The sequence below is a fragment of the Dermochelys coriacea genome, chromosome 25 (assembly GCF_009764565.3).
Source record: "Dermochelys coriacea isolate rDerCor1 chromosome 25, rDerCor1.pri.v4, whole genome shotgun sequence".
NCBI lineage: Eukaryota > Metazoa > Chordata > Testudines > Dermochelyidae > Dermochelys > Dermochelys coriacea.
In genome coordinates this window covers 13,151,581-13,167,740 of record NC_050092.1, presented here as the reverse complement: position 1 = coordinate 13,167,740, position 16,160 = coordinate 13,151,581, and the positions used below count along the sequence as shown (strand labels likewise).

Sequence of the window (16,160 nt, the reverse complement as noted above, 5' to 3'; positions counted from 1 at the left end):
GCTAATTTCCTGCGTGATGCTGCTATGACGCACAGTGCTTTTAGCAGAGAGCACGTGTTAGCATCCCTCCCCTCACATCCCCCCCTTCGGGGACCCTCTCCAGGGGAATTCTAGTGCAGGGCAGGGCAGGGCAGATTCTGCTGGCTACAGGGATTTCACACATGGGTGGCCAGGTGTATTTTATTCAAAGGGGAAGCTGTCGCTCCTTAAAGACAGTTACAGGCACCCCCCAAAGCTTAGTTTTTGCTGCACAGATGAATGCTGCCCCCCTCCTCCGACGGCTGCTTTGCAGATAGAGTAAGGGAGGGTGGCGATGAAGTCATGCATGTAAGAGAATCTCCGGCCTGGCTCCCAGGGCTTCAGCCACAGATCACGTTACAGGAGTCAGGGTCCCAATCCTGCTCCCGCTGAAGTCAATGACCTGATTCAGACCAGTGCAAGTCCACTGTCCTCAGTTCCGTGACTTCCGAGTTTACACCAGCATGAAGTGAGCATAGATCCAGGCCCGGGGGTGTTTTATCCTCCCACCACAACAGTTCCCTTCAGCCAGAAGCTTTGTCCAGTTTCACAGCTTCTCCCCAGGGTCTGCCTGGAGGATGGGTCTGGCTGCTGCTGGCTAGAGCAGGTGCGTGGCGCACCCGCTTACCTATTCCTGTGAGCAGAAGCAATGCACCTCTCCCCACCCGCCTGAGGGCCCACTCCTCCCACCCCCAGCTTCGGTCCCACCTGGAGAGTGCACATCAGCACTGCTGGTTCCCAGCCCCAGCAGGTGAGGGGGCAGCACGGGGCAGGGATGGTGCCTGACCCACATGTGACCCAGCTGGGGTGTGTGTGTGATGCACAGGAGGCCACAAGACACAAGCACCCCCATAGGTGCTAGAACTAGGGGTGCAGCTGCACCCCCTGGCTGGGAATGGTTTCCATTATAGAGAGGGTTTACAGTTTGGTTCAATGGCTCTCTGCACCCCCACTATAAAAATTGTTCCAGCCCCCGAGTACCCCTGTGTCCTGTATCATGCTCTTTTTCTGGCCGAGATCCCCCAGACATCGGCAAACCCCAGAGTAATTCAAGGCTGGCGGCCAGGATGTTGGGGACCAGCCCAGGGGTGGTACGGTGCCACCCCGCAAGTGCCAGGCTCAGAAGTACATGGAGCCCTCCTTGGCTGTCCGGTCGTACTCCTGGATCTGTGCTTTGATGTGCACAAGCTTCTTCTTCAGGTAGTCACAGCGCTCCTGTTTCTCCAGGAAGGTGGGGTCCTGCAGGGATGGGGAATGGGTCCTTTGTCAGCATCACCACTGCTGGATCTGGGCTTCACCCCCCTATCCCCTGCCTGCGGGCATTCACAAAACAATGACCAGAGACCGAACTGGGGAGCAGGGTCTCCAGGAGGATCCAGGATTTGCTCCATGTTCCCGACCCTGCGGAGAGCTGCACCCCTGCTGGCAGCGACCAGGCCCCGAACAGCTCTTGAGCCAAGCGGAGAGGCAGGGAGCGCTTCCACCTGGGGATGTTCCTTTGTACGGGGCCTGAGCCCTCAGCTGGGAAGGCCAGAGCCGTTGCGGCAGCCCTCTTGTGAGCAGCCCCAGACAGGCCAGGATTGAGAGATGGCACAAAACCACGTCAGCCAGTCTGGGGACCCCAAGAGAATCACAGGTTCTATCTGCATCCAGCTGCCTCCATAGAGAATCCCCATTAGAGTCATTTGAACCCAGTCTGACTCTTCCATACCACAGGGGCTCCACAGCCACACGCGTGGGAATGCCTGAGACCCCCCAGTTGGCCAGAGGGGCCCTGCTCGTTTGGGAGAATTCTTTAGCCAGAGGTGCCCCAAGCACCGTTCAAATGGAGACACGGGCTGGAGAGCCTCAGGGCAGGTCTGTACAGCTGTCGGGATGTGACTAGCTCATGCAGACACACCCAAGCTGGCTTGAATCCAGCTAGCTCAGCCATCAGCGCAGGGAGGTTGTGCTGCCACGGTGTCACTGGGACCCGAGCTAGCTCGGATAAGTCTGCACACTGCAATCACACCCTGTGATGGGGCGAGCTCCAGGGTGTGCAGTGTCCCCCCACGTCGGTCTGCCTACTAGCTTGTCCAGTGCCAGTCCAGCACCATGCCCCAACTCACCCTCTTTTTCTTCTTGTATTCCTTCCAGATGTTGGAGACCCGGCGCTGTTCCTGTGGAGCACAAAGCAGTGGGTGAGGGGGCCTGGCTGACCTGTGCCAGGCATCAGCAGGGAGCAGCCCCAGAAAGCCTGGGTCATCAGCAGAGCTGGCGGGAAGCAAAAATTCCTTTGGCCAGAAGATTTGGAAACATTTTTCTGTTCAGAATTGGCACCTTTCGATTCTGGTGAATCAGCGTTTTCCGACAGGAGACTGCACCCCTGGAATGCTGTGGCCAGCTCCAGGAAGTAGCTGCTAACCAGCCAGCCAGGGACCCCACCAACACCCTGAGAATAGAGGGGGGAAATTAACCCCCCTTCAGCTGGGCGTCTGGCAGGGTAACTGGGACAAGGGCCCGGCTGGGAAATGCTGCTGCTCTTTTGATCTGCCAGCTGGGATCTCAGATCCTGGAAAACCAGGAAGTGCCCCTGAACAATCCTCTGTGTCTTAGGGTAGCTCTGAAGATGACGGGTGGTAAATAACCAGAACTGCAAAGCCTGGAGTTGGCTTGGATCCCAGCAGATGACCAGCTTCCTCTTTCCTCAATCAGTCCTGGGCGTCTGCTCCGAGTATTAATGAAACCAGCAGGAGCCGTGTCGGTTCATGGCCCACAAGGGTTTGACTTGAACTGGCTTCCTCAAGGAAGCCCCAGCGGAACCCGAAGCACAAAGCTCAGTCCCGCCGGTCCAAGGAAAATTTCCGGACAGCTTTGTCACAAGAGTGGCAGCGGCTCCTTTCTTGTTCCTGGGGGCTCAGTTGACCCTCTGATGCATCTAGCCTCACGCCAGTACCAGTCTATGGCTTGGGCCATGGTTCTACCTGCTTCTGCTCCTGGTGGGTTCCCTACCTGTCTCCAGCCCTGGGCCTCTTTGCCAACACTGCGAGAAAGGGGCCGACCAGTTCCATGGGTTTTTTGTGGGTTGTTCCTGTCCCAGTAGGAAATCAACTGAGACCCGTCAATTCATTCCACCAAACATTCCTCACTGCTGAGCCAGGCAGGATAGGAAGTGGCCCCCTAGCAGTGAAGAGGCCCCACATCCCAACCCCCACTCCGACCTGCCCATGCTGTGCCCCCTCTGGTTAGCAACTGACCTTCTTGCTGGGCGTGAGACACGGCAGCCGGCTCATCACGGCGTCCAACTCCTTGAACTTCTGCAGCGCCGCATGAACCTCGTGGTAGAGCTCCTTGTACTCCGCGTACTGGTCGTTGAAGACGGCCTTGTACTTCTCTCTCTCCTCAGGGCAGCAGATCCCCGGGTACTTCCTACCCAGCCCCAAGAGACTCTGGATAGGTGAGGGGTGGAGCTGGCAAGGGATGGATCCGCGAATGGTGGGAAAATGTTAACCCGTGGGGCGGGAGGAAATCAGGGACTTCTTAGGAAGGAAAATACCTGCAGAGCTAGGTGGGTGCTCAAACATCATGAGTATTATCATCAGATCTAGAGGCTCAGGGTCCCACTGTGTCAGGGGCTGCCTAGAGACGCCGGGAGAGACCCTGCCCCACAGAGCTCAGAGTCTATATAAACACAGGAAGGCTCCTTCTCCCGCTGGGGAATGAAGGTCTGGAAAGATGCAGTGACTTGCTCAAGGTCACCCGGAGAGCCTGTGACAGAGGCAGGCACTGAACCCAGGTCACCGCCTCAGTTGCCGGGATGGAGAGTGACGCATAAACCCAGTGCTGCCGTCTCAGCCCCTGCCCCCCCTCCTGCTAATGACCGTGCTAAACTCACCAGCGCATAGCCCTGAGCCAGCCTCACCTGCTCCCGCGGCCGGGGACATGGATGGGGCGGGCGGGTCGTTACTTACACGACATAGTCGGGGACGATGTGCGGCTTCGGGGTGTGCCCCGTTGGGATGGAGCAACTCAAGGCCCCCAACTCCTCTCCCTTCTCGGAGAATGCCAGCTGTTTGGTGACCTTCCCTGGGAGGCTCCTGGACGGCATCACCTCATCCTGGAAGACGATCCGCTTGGGTCTGGCTTGCAGGAGGACGGGGTTGTGCTTAAAGAGAGAGGGGAGTGAGGCTCAGCAGCAAAGCAGCAAACCACATGGCCTCAAAGAGTGAACTCCTAGAGCCTGGGTTAACACTCCAGGCTCCATAGCCCATCTCCTCTAAGCAGCCTCCCATCTCTAGGCACGGCCTAGCCACTTGCAGGAAGACACTGCCTGAGGGAGGGTTAGGCAAGCCCCAACCCCTCAGCCCCATGCAAAGGGCGAGGGCACAAAGGGGGTGTCTGCGCTGCAGGCAGGGGGTGTGATTGCAGCTCCTGTAGATACAGAGATCAGCACTAGCTGGGTAACAATAGCAGGGAAGCTGCGGCAGCACGCCCAGGACCCAGGGTAGGGACCTGAGCTAGCTTTGACGTACTCCAGTGCGCTACGTCTGCGGGAGCAGCAGTCACACACGTCCCGACGGCTGGGCAGAAATACCCGGAGAGAGGGAGGCTACTGCCACACAGAGCCAGCCAGCTGCCAGCCGCCCAGTCTGAGTGACGGCCGTCTCTGACGCAGCGGGGGCTGGAGATGGATGGATGCTCCAGAAGGATGAGTCGTGCATCTTTGGAAGGCTCCGGTTCGTGGGTCCCCCGCGTGGAACATTTCCTGTTCCTATGGAGTTCATCCCCCAGCCCTCAGTATAACCACCGTCTCTAGCTCGGGGTTTGCCCCGACCTTTGTAGGACTCTCTGCCACAGCCTCACCCCACACAATGCAACCGCCCATGGGACTGGGGGCGTAGGGCCAGGTTACTCACAGCCCTGGCGCCCTTTTATAACAGCTAGCCAGGCACAAGCCCGCCAGGGGAGCTCCCCAGCACAAGAAACCCCCTGGCAGGCCTGGGGGAAGGGGGGAGCTGTGGGCAGGCTGGAGGAGGGAGGGGGCGTGTCAAAAGTAGAAGGGGTGTGGCTTAGGTGGGCCTGCATTCTGCCTCCCTGCAATGCCCCATAAGGGCCTTTGAAGCATGGGTGGTGCAACAGGGCACCCGTGGCTTAAGCTAGGGGCCACACTGGCCCCTGTAGCCCTGAAACAGAGGAGGTACCAAGTGCCTCCCCTCCGCCCCTGCCTGGGGCGAATCCTTCCCAGAGCCAAGAGAAGGCGCTGGGCCCTGGGGGCAGAAGCGCTAGGAAGCTGCCTCCCCCTGCTCTGGGGCATGCATCCCTGGGGAGGACTCACTAGCGCTTCAAAGGCCTCTCGCTGCTTCCTCGCCATCTCGTGCCTCCACATCTTCAGACACACCAGCGCCCCGGCCAGGTAGAGCAGGGTGGTGATGAAGAGGAAGGCAATCGCCGCCACCTGGCCCCCTTCCACCCGGCAGAAGGCAGCTATGAGCGGGTTGCTGGCGAACAAGGAGTAGCACAGGCCACCACGGTTCACGTCGTTGACGTAGGCAATGGCCGCCCCCATGTAGAGGAGGAACATGATGATGTTGAGGGCAAACTCTGTCAGGGGCCACCAGTGGGAGTCTAGGAGGATGGTCCTATAGTACATGGTGACCCCCAGCCCCAAGAGGATCACCGTGACCAGCCATGCCAGGCTGGCCACTACCAGCACAAAGGGGGTCATGGGGCCGTAATAATTGTACCCGTAGCCCCCCCCAAAGAGGCCATCCGACAGCAGGTTCCCGCCGTACAGGTTGTACCACTGGTAGTCCTTCTGGATGTAGGCACAGACACAGGCAAAGACCATGCCGCCAAAGAGCAGCTCCAGCCCGGCCATCAGTCTGAGCAGGCCTGGCCACGACTTCATGTAGGAGTACTTGAGGTTGTAGGCCTCCAGCTTCTCCTCATAGCTCGGCAAGGCAGGTTGGCCCTGCTGGCTCTTGGGGGGAGACATCTCTGTCTCCTGGTTACACTCAGAGAGGCTGGACCAGGGGGGTTCCTGGAAACCACTGCTGGAGCTGCCATCGCGGGCTGGCCCGCGGCGATCTAACAACGGACTTACGGGTGGGGAGCTCTGGGCAGTGGCGTAGGCCAGCGGCGGAAACGGCTCGGGCTCTCGCCTCCATCTTTGGAAAAAGTTCTTCCATGACGGCGGGATAAAACGCCTGACGGGCTTCAAGAGAGAGGCCTCTTGGTTCTCCGAGCTGCGGGGGACGTCCCCGACGGGTGGCTGGGCGGGCAGGGGAGGCTCATGGGTGGAGGAATCGAAAGAGTCAGACAAGTCGGTCTTGCCAGGGTAGGACCTGCCAGATGCCCTGATCCAGGCTGGCGAGGGCCACATTTGCCAGGAGGAGTTTAGTGGGTCTCCGTCCGATTCCACGATGGGCTGCCTCTTCTCCCTGGAGGAGGTGGAGTTCGCCATGTCCAAGGAGTCATAGCATTTCAGTCTCTAGTCTCATCAGCACCGCTGGGACCGGGGAGGAGCTCTCCTCTGATCTGGCCAGGCCCTGTTGGAGCAGGAGGGAAGAAACAAGGGCAGGTTAACGTTGAGGTTCATAGGCTCTTTGATACAAGCCCATTCGTTTATTCATTACATCGGCAAATAAAATTCCCTTGGTGAGAGTTGGCACCCTGCTCTCTCATCCCACTCTCCATTCCTGAGCACCTGCAGCTCCCATTGACTTCAGCTGCAGTGGCCTCCTGGCCCTATGACAGGCAGTGTGGTTTAGTGGCCAGTGGCCAGGAGACCTGTGTTCTTGTCCCAGGCCTGCCCATGGACCTTGGGTAAGTCACTGCTCATCTGTGTGTTTCGCTAGCCTCCTCTTGTCTGGTTAGACTGAGCCCTTCAAGGCAGGGACTGTCTCATGCTGGGTATGTACAGTGCAACGGGGCTATGGTCTTGGTGTGCACCTTGGAGTGATACTGCAGGTGTTCCAGAGCAGGGCTTAGAACCCAGCAATGCCCGCGCTCGGACCACGAATCCCTCTCCTAGAGCGTTGCCTTGGGCCTGCGGCTCGTTCCTGCTGATTGATAAATGTTCAGCACCAAGGGAACAATCTGAACATAAAGAATTTAAGAACGGCCAGGCTGGGTCAGAGCAAAGGTCCATCTAGCCCAGTGTCCTGTCTTCCAACAGTGGCCAAAGCCAGGTGTCCCAGAGGGAATGACCAGAACAGGGAATAATCAAGTGACCCATCCCCTGTGGCCCATTCCCAGCTTCTGGCACACACAGGCTAGGGACACCATCCCTGCCCAGCCTGGCTGATAGCCATTGATGGACCTCCAGGAACTTATCTAGTTCTTTTTTGATTGGCTTATGGTGACGTCACCGCCATGCTTACACTCCAATTCTTCCCCATCTGTAGGAATCAGCACGGTTACGAGCCCCTTAAGCTCTGGTGCATTCCAGGCCCCTGGGCACCCACCCCATTAATGCCACTCAAGGCTGGGCTATAATGGTGCAGCCTGTCAGGCCTTAATGTTGAATATAGAAAGAATTTCTTGGCTGTTCGGGATTGTTCTCAGCTCATCACCCAAACCTCAGAGGCCGCACAATCTCTGTTGGACGTGAAAAGCAATTAGAGTGGCTCTGGGCTGGCACAGCCAGCTTCCTCCGGGGCCTTCTTCCCATGCAAACAGGCACAATGACAAGCGGCTTTCATTGGCCATTTCGCTGCTCACCTGACACTGCTGAGCGCATCGGGTTCAGAAATAACATCAGCAGCTAACAAAAGAAAGGCCTCCACGTCTAAGGAAAGTCCCCTCCCCTCCTCCAGGCTGCTTGGTCTTTTTCATTTCTCACTCACCGTGGGCACCAGGCTCAGTAGCACCGCCTTATAACCTGGGTTCTACTCACAGACATCCCCTGCTGCTTCTAGGGTGGGGAGGTGGCTTTTCCCTTTGTACCAGAACAGCCACCCAGGCAAGGTGGGGTCCATAGAACCATGTTTACTAACGACACACACTATGCAAGGACTAATTACATCACACTGCCGGCCTGGCTGCCTTCTAAAACATGGTGAGAACCACCAGCTGGCTCACGAACGAGTTAAAGGGATATGACCCTCTGCACTCACCTGACTAATGCCACTTGCAGTGCAGGGATAACATCTCGGGGGTGCCGATCAGCACCCCATGGAAAAAGACACTAAAGTCACGTTCAATTGAAAAGAAAAGGAGTACTTGTGGCACCTTAGAGACTAACAAATTTATTAGAGCATAAGCTTTCGTGAGCTACAGCTCACTTCATCGGATGTGAGCTGTAGCTCACGAAAGCTTATGCTCTAATAAATTTGTTAGTCTCTAAGGTGCCACAAGTACTCCTTTTCTTTTTGAGAATACAGACTAACACGGCTGCTACTCTGAAACGTTCAATTGAAGTTAGTGTGTGTGAAATCCAGAGGGAACACGCCTTTGACTGGGTTGGGGGATTGACTTGGGGATCTAACAGTGTGAGCATCTGCTTCTTGAGCCGAAGGACTGGTCCATCTGCCCAGGGAGATTTTGTTCATCCAGAGTGCCACAGCGAGACGGACCCCAGAAGAAGTTTGGAGCTCCTGTTTTCTATCTCTAGAGGGCATGGGGCATTCACACGGGGCTGGCTGGAAAACAAGGATTCTTGGGTTTCGTTCCAGATCCGAAAAAACCACAAGAGCTTTGGAAATTTCATCCACCTCCACCTCCACATACATGAGAATGAGTGAGACACCCTCCCTCCACCCCCAGAATAGTCCAGTGGCCCAGGCACTCACACGGGTGAGCCAGGTTCAAGTCCTCACCCTGCCTGATTTGGAGCAAGGACTTGAGTGTCCCACTCTGTCATCCCAGGCGAGCCCTGGCCCCTTGGCTGTCCCAGACCTGAGACGCCTTCCTGATGAATGGCCCGTCCGAACCAACGCTTCCCACCAGACGTCTCTGGTTTGATGAATTGGCATTTTCAAGTACAAAAAACCACTTCATTGAAAAATTCCCACTCGGCCCTAACTAGCGGGGATCTCATCGGTTTATCTAGGCAAAACCAGCCACAGCTGAGCCCCCACCCTGCCTTACCCTGGAGCACACAAAGTCCAGCAGAGAGCCGCACCCCCCCTCAGACTGGGGGTTCGGCTGCCATGGGGATTCTTGCACTGATGTGGCTGTGCTGTACCAGCGGAGAGCAGGGCTTGTGCCCGTGGGACCTACCCTGGCCGCACCACTGCAGGCCCCACATTACACGCCCAGGGCCCACTTCTGCTTCCAGCGCAAATCAGCAGCAGTGGCACTGCGGTCAGCAGAGTCGGACCGGGTGATGCCGTTGGGAGCCAGGGCAGGCACAGTTTGTAGGATCTGCACCAGCGGCGGGTATCTTGGGCCGCTCCAGCCTTCCCAGCATGGCCGCTAACTGCGCCTACGCTCAAGAAGGGAGGGCCCCCGGGATTTCATACAGAACACAACATGAGCCATTACCTGTCCTTCCCTTGTGGGGCCACAGGCTGCGGGGTACATAGGTTCATGGCTGATCCTCACCCTCCTGCTGTCATCCCGGCAAAGTCGGGGTGTTGTGAAGGCGTCCGGCCCAGCTGCTCCCCTTGGTGCGTTATTAGCCTCCAATGAAAACAGTGAGTTAAACATTAACTGTGCCCAGCCGCCAGGCAGCCCCGTGTGCAGAGCCGGGGGCCCTTGTGTGGCCGGATGATAAGCTCCACCCCTGGGGGGGGGAGAGTTCTCATAGAGCGCCCCCACCACTCCACTTCCCTGAAGGCGGGTGGCACTCCACCCCATGCTTTCCTGCCCATCAGCCAAGCCTTCCTGGTGGCGGGGACGGGGTTATAGCCAGCAAAAATAAAATCTGTGAGAGCTCTATGCCTGCCAACAGAGACTGTGGGTTCCTATTGACCCCCCGATGGCTGGGATGCCAACAGGATTTGAACCTGCGAGCTTCAGCAGCCCAGTACAGACCTCTCTCCTACTGGAGCTAAAAGAGTAACTCCATGAACCGGCAGCAGTAGCAGGCTAGGATTGAGGAGGCCAATAGTACGGTTATGAACAGCATGAGGGTGATCACTGCCCCCTACTGGCTGGACTCAGCCGTTTATCATAGGCACTATATTGCTAGCAGATAATGAAGATTTTCCTTTAAATCAAACGATTGAGCCCTGGGCCACTGGGCCAGAACGATTGGCGTCCACATGGCCTCAGGCCCAGCTCCGTCCCAGCACACCCTGCTGCACTATGGCTAAAGTGTTTCTCCAATCAATTAGGAGGGGCAGGATCATTCACCTTCCTGGGGCTGCAGCACGACCCCGCAGCTAACCAGATTTGGGCTGGGACAACATAGAAAAACATTTGCTGTTTGCTGGGTTGTTTTAAGCATTACATGTGGCAGTGGCACCTGCCTTGATCTTTATCCCCCCGAACTAATCAGGCACGCTTAACCCCTTCATTGCCACTGCTGTAGCCCCCGCCCCCTTGTTGCACTGTTAGTATCACTGAGTCTATAAACTTCTCTCTAGCCTGGTCGGGGGTGGGGGGGGTCCCAGCCTGGGGCTCATGGACAGATTTCAGGACGCCATGACCACTCCCCGTTTCTTTAGATGAGGCGGAGGGGTGTGGGTACAGGATCCACTTTTTTTTCCTGTTGTAATAGGAGGTCACAGCCAGCAGGATGGGCTGTGTTGGCTGCTACTTAACTAATGACACTTCATGTACCCTAGGCTATCACCGTGTGGGTCTTTGTCCCCCTCTGTTGGCTGCTCCACATACAATCGGGGCTGGCGGGAGTCCCATGAGCCCTTCTGGCTGAACTGGGCCGACGGAATTCTTAGTGCCAAGCCCAGAAGCCACGGAAAAGCCACTCGGTGCCAGGGAGAGGGATGCGTTAGCAAGCGAGACAGAGCAGCTTTCATCTGAGACACTTCAGGCACCTTGTGGGCATGAACCATTCACCCACAGCCCCTTCTCTCAAGTCGGGTCGATATTCCTCTTGCCACAGATAGGGAAACTGAGGCACAGAGCAGGGCAGTGACTTAATTGAGGCCACAACAGGAGGCAGTGGCAGAGCTGGGCCTGGAACGAAGGGGTCCTGACTGCCAGTCCTTGGGTTCTAACCACTAGACCCTCCCACCCCCGCACTAGGACACCACAAAGGACTGCGGCAGAGGGCTTGCCGCACCCTGAAGCGGCCAAGGCAACAGCGAGAGACCAAATTAAGAGGCCTGGCAGGGGAGGCGGGTGGGAAATTGAAAGTTAAGAGGTCCGAGTCCAATTAAACATGCCCAGGACAAGTAGCGCCGAGGAGCCACAGCAGCTGATCGCTCTGGTCAAAGGGCATCCCTTTTCAGTAGCATGGGGCGCCTTCCCCCTACAGTTCCAGCTGGGCCCAAGTTATTTGGTAAGCAGAATAAAGGAGCATCTTTGTCCAATAGGCTACAGCATCCCCTGCCAGCCTCAGTCGGTGCCCGCAGACCAATCCCAGGTAGGGCTGAGTCCCTCTGCCTCTCACAGGGCAGCCACCCCGTGACACCGTCCACCCCCTCTCCAGCCATGCTGGCCAGGTGAGCTTCGGATGCATAGTGTTTTGTTTTCCGATGCCTTTAGAGGTCAGGGGCTAAATGAGAAGACCGGGCGTGCCACAGCCACCCAGCGCCTGCTGTCCTTTATTCCTAGCCCTGGCGCTTTAGGTCTGAATGGTCCAGAAATCTCAGCTCCCGGGTAGGGCCAGTTTTCAGGCTTATCATCATTACTGAGTCACTGTATTGCAATAGCCCCAGGGTGTCCCAGTCACGGACCAGCCTCCCCAGTGCCCTAGGTGCTGAACAGACACGCAACAAAGAGACCGTCTCTGCCCCAAAGCGCTTCCAGTCTAAACCGGATTAGCTCAACAGTGCGCAGCCCATAGCTCCCATTCTGACGCCAATGGGCAGGTTATTTAGACCCACCCAGCTGAGCAGTTTGGGACATCTGGCCCGGATGGTTGGGGGGGGCAGGAAGAGGAGGGGCATCGCCTGAAAGTGCAGGCCTGTTGCACTGGTCTGTTGGTAAAACCTGGCTAGATCGTGCTGGGATCCTCTAGGTTTCCTTACTCAGGAACAAAGCCCAGGCAGTATGAGAGGAAGATGTGGGGTCTTTCAAGAGCAGCAGGGAGCTTCTTGTAGACACCCCGATAAATCCCTAGTGTGGTGCAGGGCCCTGCACATTCTTGTAGGACTGCCCTTAGCCAGGTCGGCAATAAGAGCCCAGGAAACCCAGGTGCAGGTGGGGGGCGTTTGTGGGGTCCCCTAGTCGGGTTTGCACTAATTTCACAGCCCCCCATGGTTTGGCTCCTACAAACCCCAAATCTCAAAGCAGAAACCATCATTGTGGTCATGAGCCACCTGCTCTTGGGCAATAGAAAACCGAGCGAGCAACAGGCTGTTTCCATCCAGGAATCACAGCACAGCCCCCACACAGCCTCCCAGGGGAGGAGGTGTTGTTCTCCCTACTTTACCAATGGGGAAACTGAGGCACAGAGAGGGGGAAGGGAGTTGTTCAAGGTCACAAAGCAAGTCAGAATCTTGACTCCCACCTCCCTGCTTCTGGCTTTCCTCCTCTAACCACTAGGTGCCCCCCACCCCCGCCCTCTGAGAGCCCACACTAGAACCCCGGAGACCTGATTCTCATCTGTCCCTGCTCTAGCCACTGGAATAGACAGCCTCCCTGTTTCATTTCAAAGGTTCCAGTTCCCCATCAGTGGGGCCCTACCCACAGCATTCCTGGGTCACCGTCTCCCGCATTCCCTCCGGCTGGCCTGCGGCTGGCTCTGGGATCTCGGTGGCCTCCTCCCGGCAGGGGCCTAGGTATCTCTGGCTGGCAAGCAATGACCTGCCCAGCTGTCTTCTCATGCAGAGGCCTCTCCTCTCCGGCTGGAGAAGAGCCACGCTGGTGGAAGCACTAAGCACCCGATCTGCTCCAAAGCTGCCCTGGGTGGCTTAGGGGGACACTGGGAGCTAGAGAGCCCCAAAGAACCACAGCGTCTGTCTGCGTCAGCAGCCTCCCCACAGAATCCCCCTACCATCACTGCAGTCCAGCCCGGCACTTCACCCGCCCAGCCGCCCCCGGCTCAGCCAGAGGGGTCGGTTCACAGCCTCACCAGCTAAACCAGCTGTGCCCTGCCTCAGACAGCACCCCCCGGGATAGGCTCAGCTTGGTGAGGCCAGGGAGCCCTGTGGGTCAGAGTCAAGGAGACTGAGCTAACTCCCTGCCCCCACTTGGTGTCTGGACTGATTTGGCCCAGTGTTAAATGCCAGGCCCGCCAGGGAACGCACCAGCAGCTGACACTGACCCAAACCCAGCTGAGGGCGGGAGCCCTGTTCTGGGCTTGGCTCACTCAGATCATAAACACAGCCATGGCCTTGGATTCCCCCCTCCCTCCCACTGGTGCCCCCCCATCCTGATCCACAGCCCCTGTTGCTATTCCAGCCCCGGTGCCCCTCAGTCCCGACTTGCAGCCCCCCGTCTCTGTAGTCGGTTCACGCTGGACTGTTTTAGTCAGGGGGAGGTGGGGAACCAGCTTGGCATGTACAGACGGGGCCTGTGGAGTGCAGCAGAGACGACTCCTTCCCCGGCTCCGGCTCCCAGCAAAGCCGAGGTGGCAGGTTGATGGATGAGGCCGGGGCAGCTCGCAGGCTGGATCCGTAATGGGAAGGGGAAGCGCCGTGGCTCCCACACGCGGTTATTAACGTGTTCCTGGCCAAGCGGCAGAGAGTGATGGAGGGGCTGGGCTGGGCGTACGTGGGCGAGGGTGAGGGTGATAGTCACAAAACAGCTGCCATTCCAGCCCTTAATTAGCAGCTGAAGTTCATTTCACACCTCACAAGGCGCTTGGCAGGAGGATTTTTCAAAAATCAAATAAAACCAGCCACAATGAACCACTCCTCCCCCCACCCCCATGGGCTCGCTGGGTACGGGGCAGGCATGGCTGCGGTTTAAAGAGGAAGGGTCGGAGCCTGAACTTCCTCTTGGCCTCCAGCCTCAGTCACCTGCTCTAGCATTAACTCCCCCCGCCCCCTCTCCCCAGCCCTGTGCATGGTGCAGCAGCTGGCTCTGTGGGGAGGGGGTTATTCCGGGGGGGTCGGTATCTGAGCTGCCACTGGGATTTTAGGGTATTTTGCCTTATTGTCTCTATGCAAAGGACATGATCGGGGAGAGGGAGGCGAGTCTCATACAAGTCAGAGGGCTGGTTAAGATGGGAGTAGCCAACAGCTCAGGGGCAGATTCAGGGAGAGAACCTAGGAGTCTTGACTCCCTGCCCTCCCCACTCCAACCATGAGACCCCATCAGCTTCACAGAGCTGAGGATAGAACCCAGGAGTCCTGGCTTTCAGCCACCCACAGCACTCAGCACTCCCCTCAAGCACCTGGCTTGCTGGATGTGAATCTAGTACCCCATAAAGAGTCCATACTGATCCCCCTCGAACCAGACAGTGCCAAGGGCAGATATCTGGGACACAGCTCAGGCTTGTTCTGCCCCCCCCCAGGACTCTATGCCTGATGCTAATGACCCAGATGCACCGGCCTGAGTCACTGCTCACCTGCAGAGATGCCAGGTCCCCTCCATACTCGGTGGTTTCCGGGCTCCACGAAGGGCACGGCTACTTGCTGTGTGCTCTGATGTGATCCTGCCTGGGATGTCTATGCTCCTTCCCTGCACTGCGTGGCAGGGCTCGGAGTGCAGGGAGAGTCAGGCTGAGACATTGCTCCCCTTCTGCCCCGTTAGAGTCACACACTCCCCATCAAAGCCCTTTGCTGTTTGTGATCCCACAGCCCTAAGGAATGCCAGTGAGAGGGGGGTGAGCGAGCACCTGCCTTTGTCAGCTGGAGCTGAGGGCCCAATCTGCATTGCCATCCTCTGCAAATTGCAAAGTAAATTAGTTAATTAATCCATAAAACCCCCTCAGGGAGGCAGGTAAGGATTATCCCTGTGTTAGGGAGGGGAAAACTGGCACAGACAGGTGAAGTGACTTGCTCAGATTACAACAAGCAGAATGGAACCCAGGAGTCCTGATTCCTGCTCTACCTACTAGAGAACACTCCCTTTTAGAGCTAGGACCAGGTGTATGGATTCCCAGCTCCCCCTCTCCCCCACTGGACCCCACTCAGAGGATATCCCAGAGCCAGGGATAGAACCCAGGAGTCTGGCTCCCCATTCCCCAGGGAGTTATGAACCAATCCTTCATTTCAAAGCCAGGATCAAGCCCAACTGCTGCAGAATGCAATTGGACCAGTTGGAATTTGGCCGTGAGGCCAGAGGTCATGCCCCGACTCATTATTAAAGTGCCAGGTGGTCTCTGCTGACCGCAGTGGCCGGCCACTCAGCACACTAAAGGAGAGCGGCAGGCAGCAAGTCACCCCCATGGGACCTCAGCAGCTCCTGTGCTCCACAGAGCAGCAGGCACTGGACATGGAACCAGCCCAGGGATGCTGCGAATGCCCTCAAGGCTGTTTGACTCCTCCGTGACCCAGGTCTAACACTGGGCTCTTGGGTCAACTCCAACCCTGCTGCAGTCAGTCCCCAGAAATGTCTGCAGCTAAAGCAATTTGCACCAGGCCACAATCCAGCCCTGAGGCCTTCCTGTGCCCCGTCCCTCCAGGTCACGGGACGATCAGTTTCCAAACCGAGGCAAGGACTCATGTGGGCAGATGCCCTGTGCTGAGGCAGAGCCTCACCTGCACCCCATTGGGCCCACAGGTCTAAATCCTGCTCCTACCAAAATCAACGGTAAAGCTCCTTTTGGCTTCCACAGGATGCGTGATCTGGCCCAGCCACTGATATCAGAGTGAACTGTAGGACCATGACAGCTGCCATCCCAGGGGATTGAACTCATAGATTCATGGACTCATAGATATTTAGGTCAGAAGGGACCATTATGATCATCTAGTCTGACCTCCTGCACAATCCAGGCCACAGAATCTCACCCACCCACTCCTGCAATAAACCTCTCACCTATGTCTGAGCTATTGAAGTCCTCAAATCATGGTTTAAAGACTTCAAGGTGCAGAGAATCCTCCAGCAAGTGACCCGTGTCCCATGTTACAGAGGAAGGCGAAAAACCCCTTGGGCCTCTTCCAATCTGCCCTGGAGGAAAAATCCTTCCCGACCCCAAATAT

General features: G+C 57.1%; 1 protein-coding gene across 2 annotated transcripts; it reads right to left on the bottom strand.

Moving 5' to 3' along the window:
* Nucleotides 1-251: 251 nt before the first annotated feature.
* On the bottom strand, nt 252-14,551 carry OCEL1 (occludin/ELL domain containing 1). 2 transcript variants are annotated; one of them, XM_043502873.1, is made up of 7 exons: nt 13,577-14,551; nt 9,544-9,621; nt 5,333-6,545; nt 3,969-4,162; nt 3,255-3,426; nt 2,127-2,177; nt 252-1,257 (listed from the first exon to the last, which is right to left on the bottom strand). In XM_043502873.1, exons 3-7 carry the CDS (start codon nt 6,458-6,460, stop codon nt 1,138-1,140), a joined length of 1,665 nt encoding a protein of 554 aa, XP_043358808.1. In that variant the 5' UTR covers nt 6,461-6,545; nt 9,544-9,621; nt 13,577-14,551; the 3' UTR covers nt 252-1,137. The 2 variants fall into 2 exon arrangements, with proteins under 2 accessions (XP_043358808.1, XP_038240267.1); XM_038384339.2 differs by lacking the exon at nt 13,577-14,551 and having other exon boundaries at nt 9,484-9,700.
* Nucleotides 14,552-16,160: the final 1,609 nt, after the last annotated feature.

What these genes read in the sequence shown, in the direction of transcription:
- OCEL1 (XM_043502873.1), bottom strand. Translation starts at nt 6,460, where the DNA reads ATGGCGAACTCCACCTCCTCCAGGGAGAAGAGGCAGCCCATCGTGGAA. An exon ending in ATCGTCCCCGACTATGTCGT is followed by an intron (nt 3,427 to 3,968) that starts GTAAGTAACGAC and finishes GGGGCTGGGTAG; the next exon opens with GAAGTACCCGGGGATCTGCT. An exon ending in GTCTCACGCCCAGCAAGAAG is followed by an intron (nt 2,178 to 3,254) that starts GTCAGTTGCTAA and finishes TGTGCTCCACAG; the next exon opens with GAACAGCGCCGGGTCTCCAA.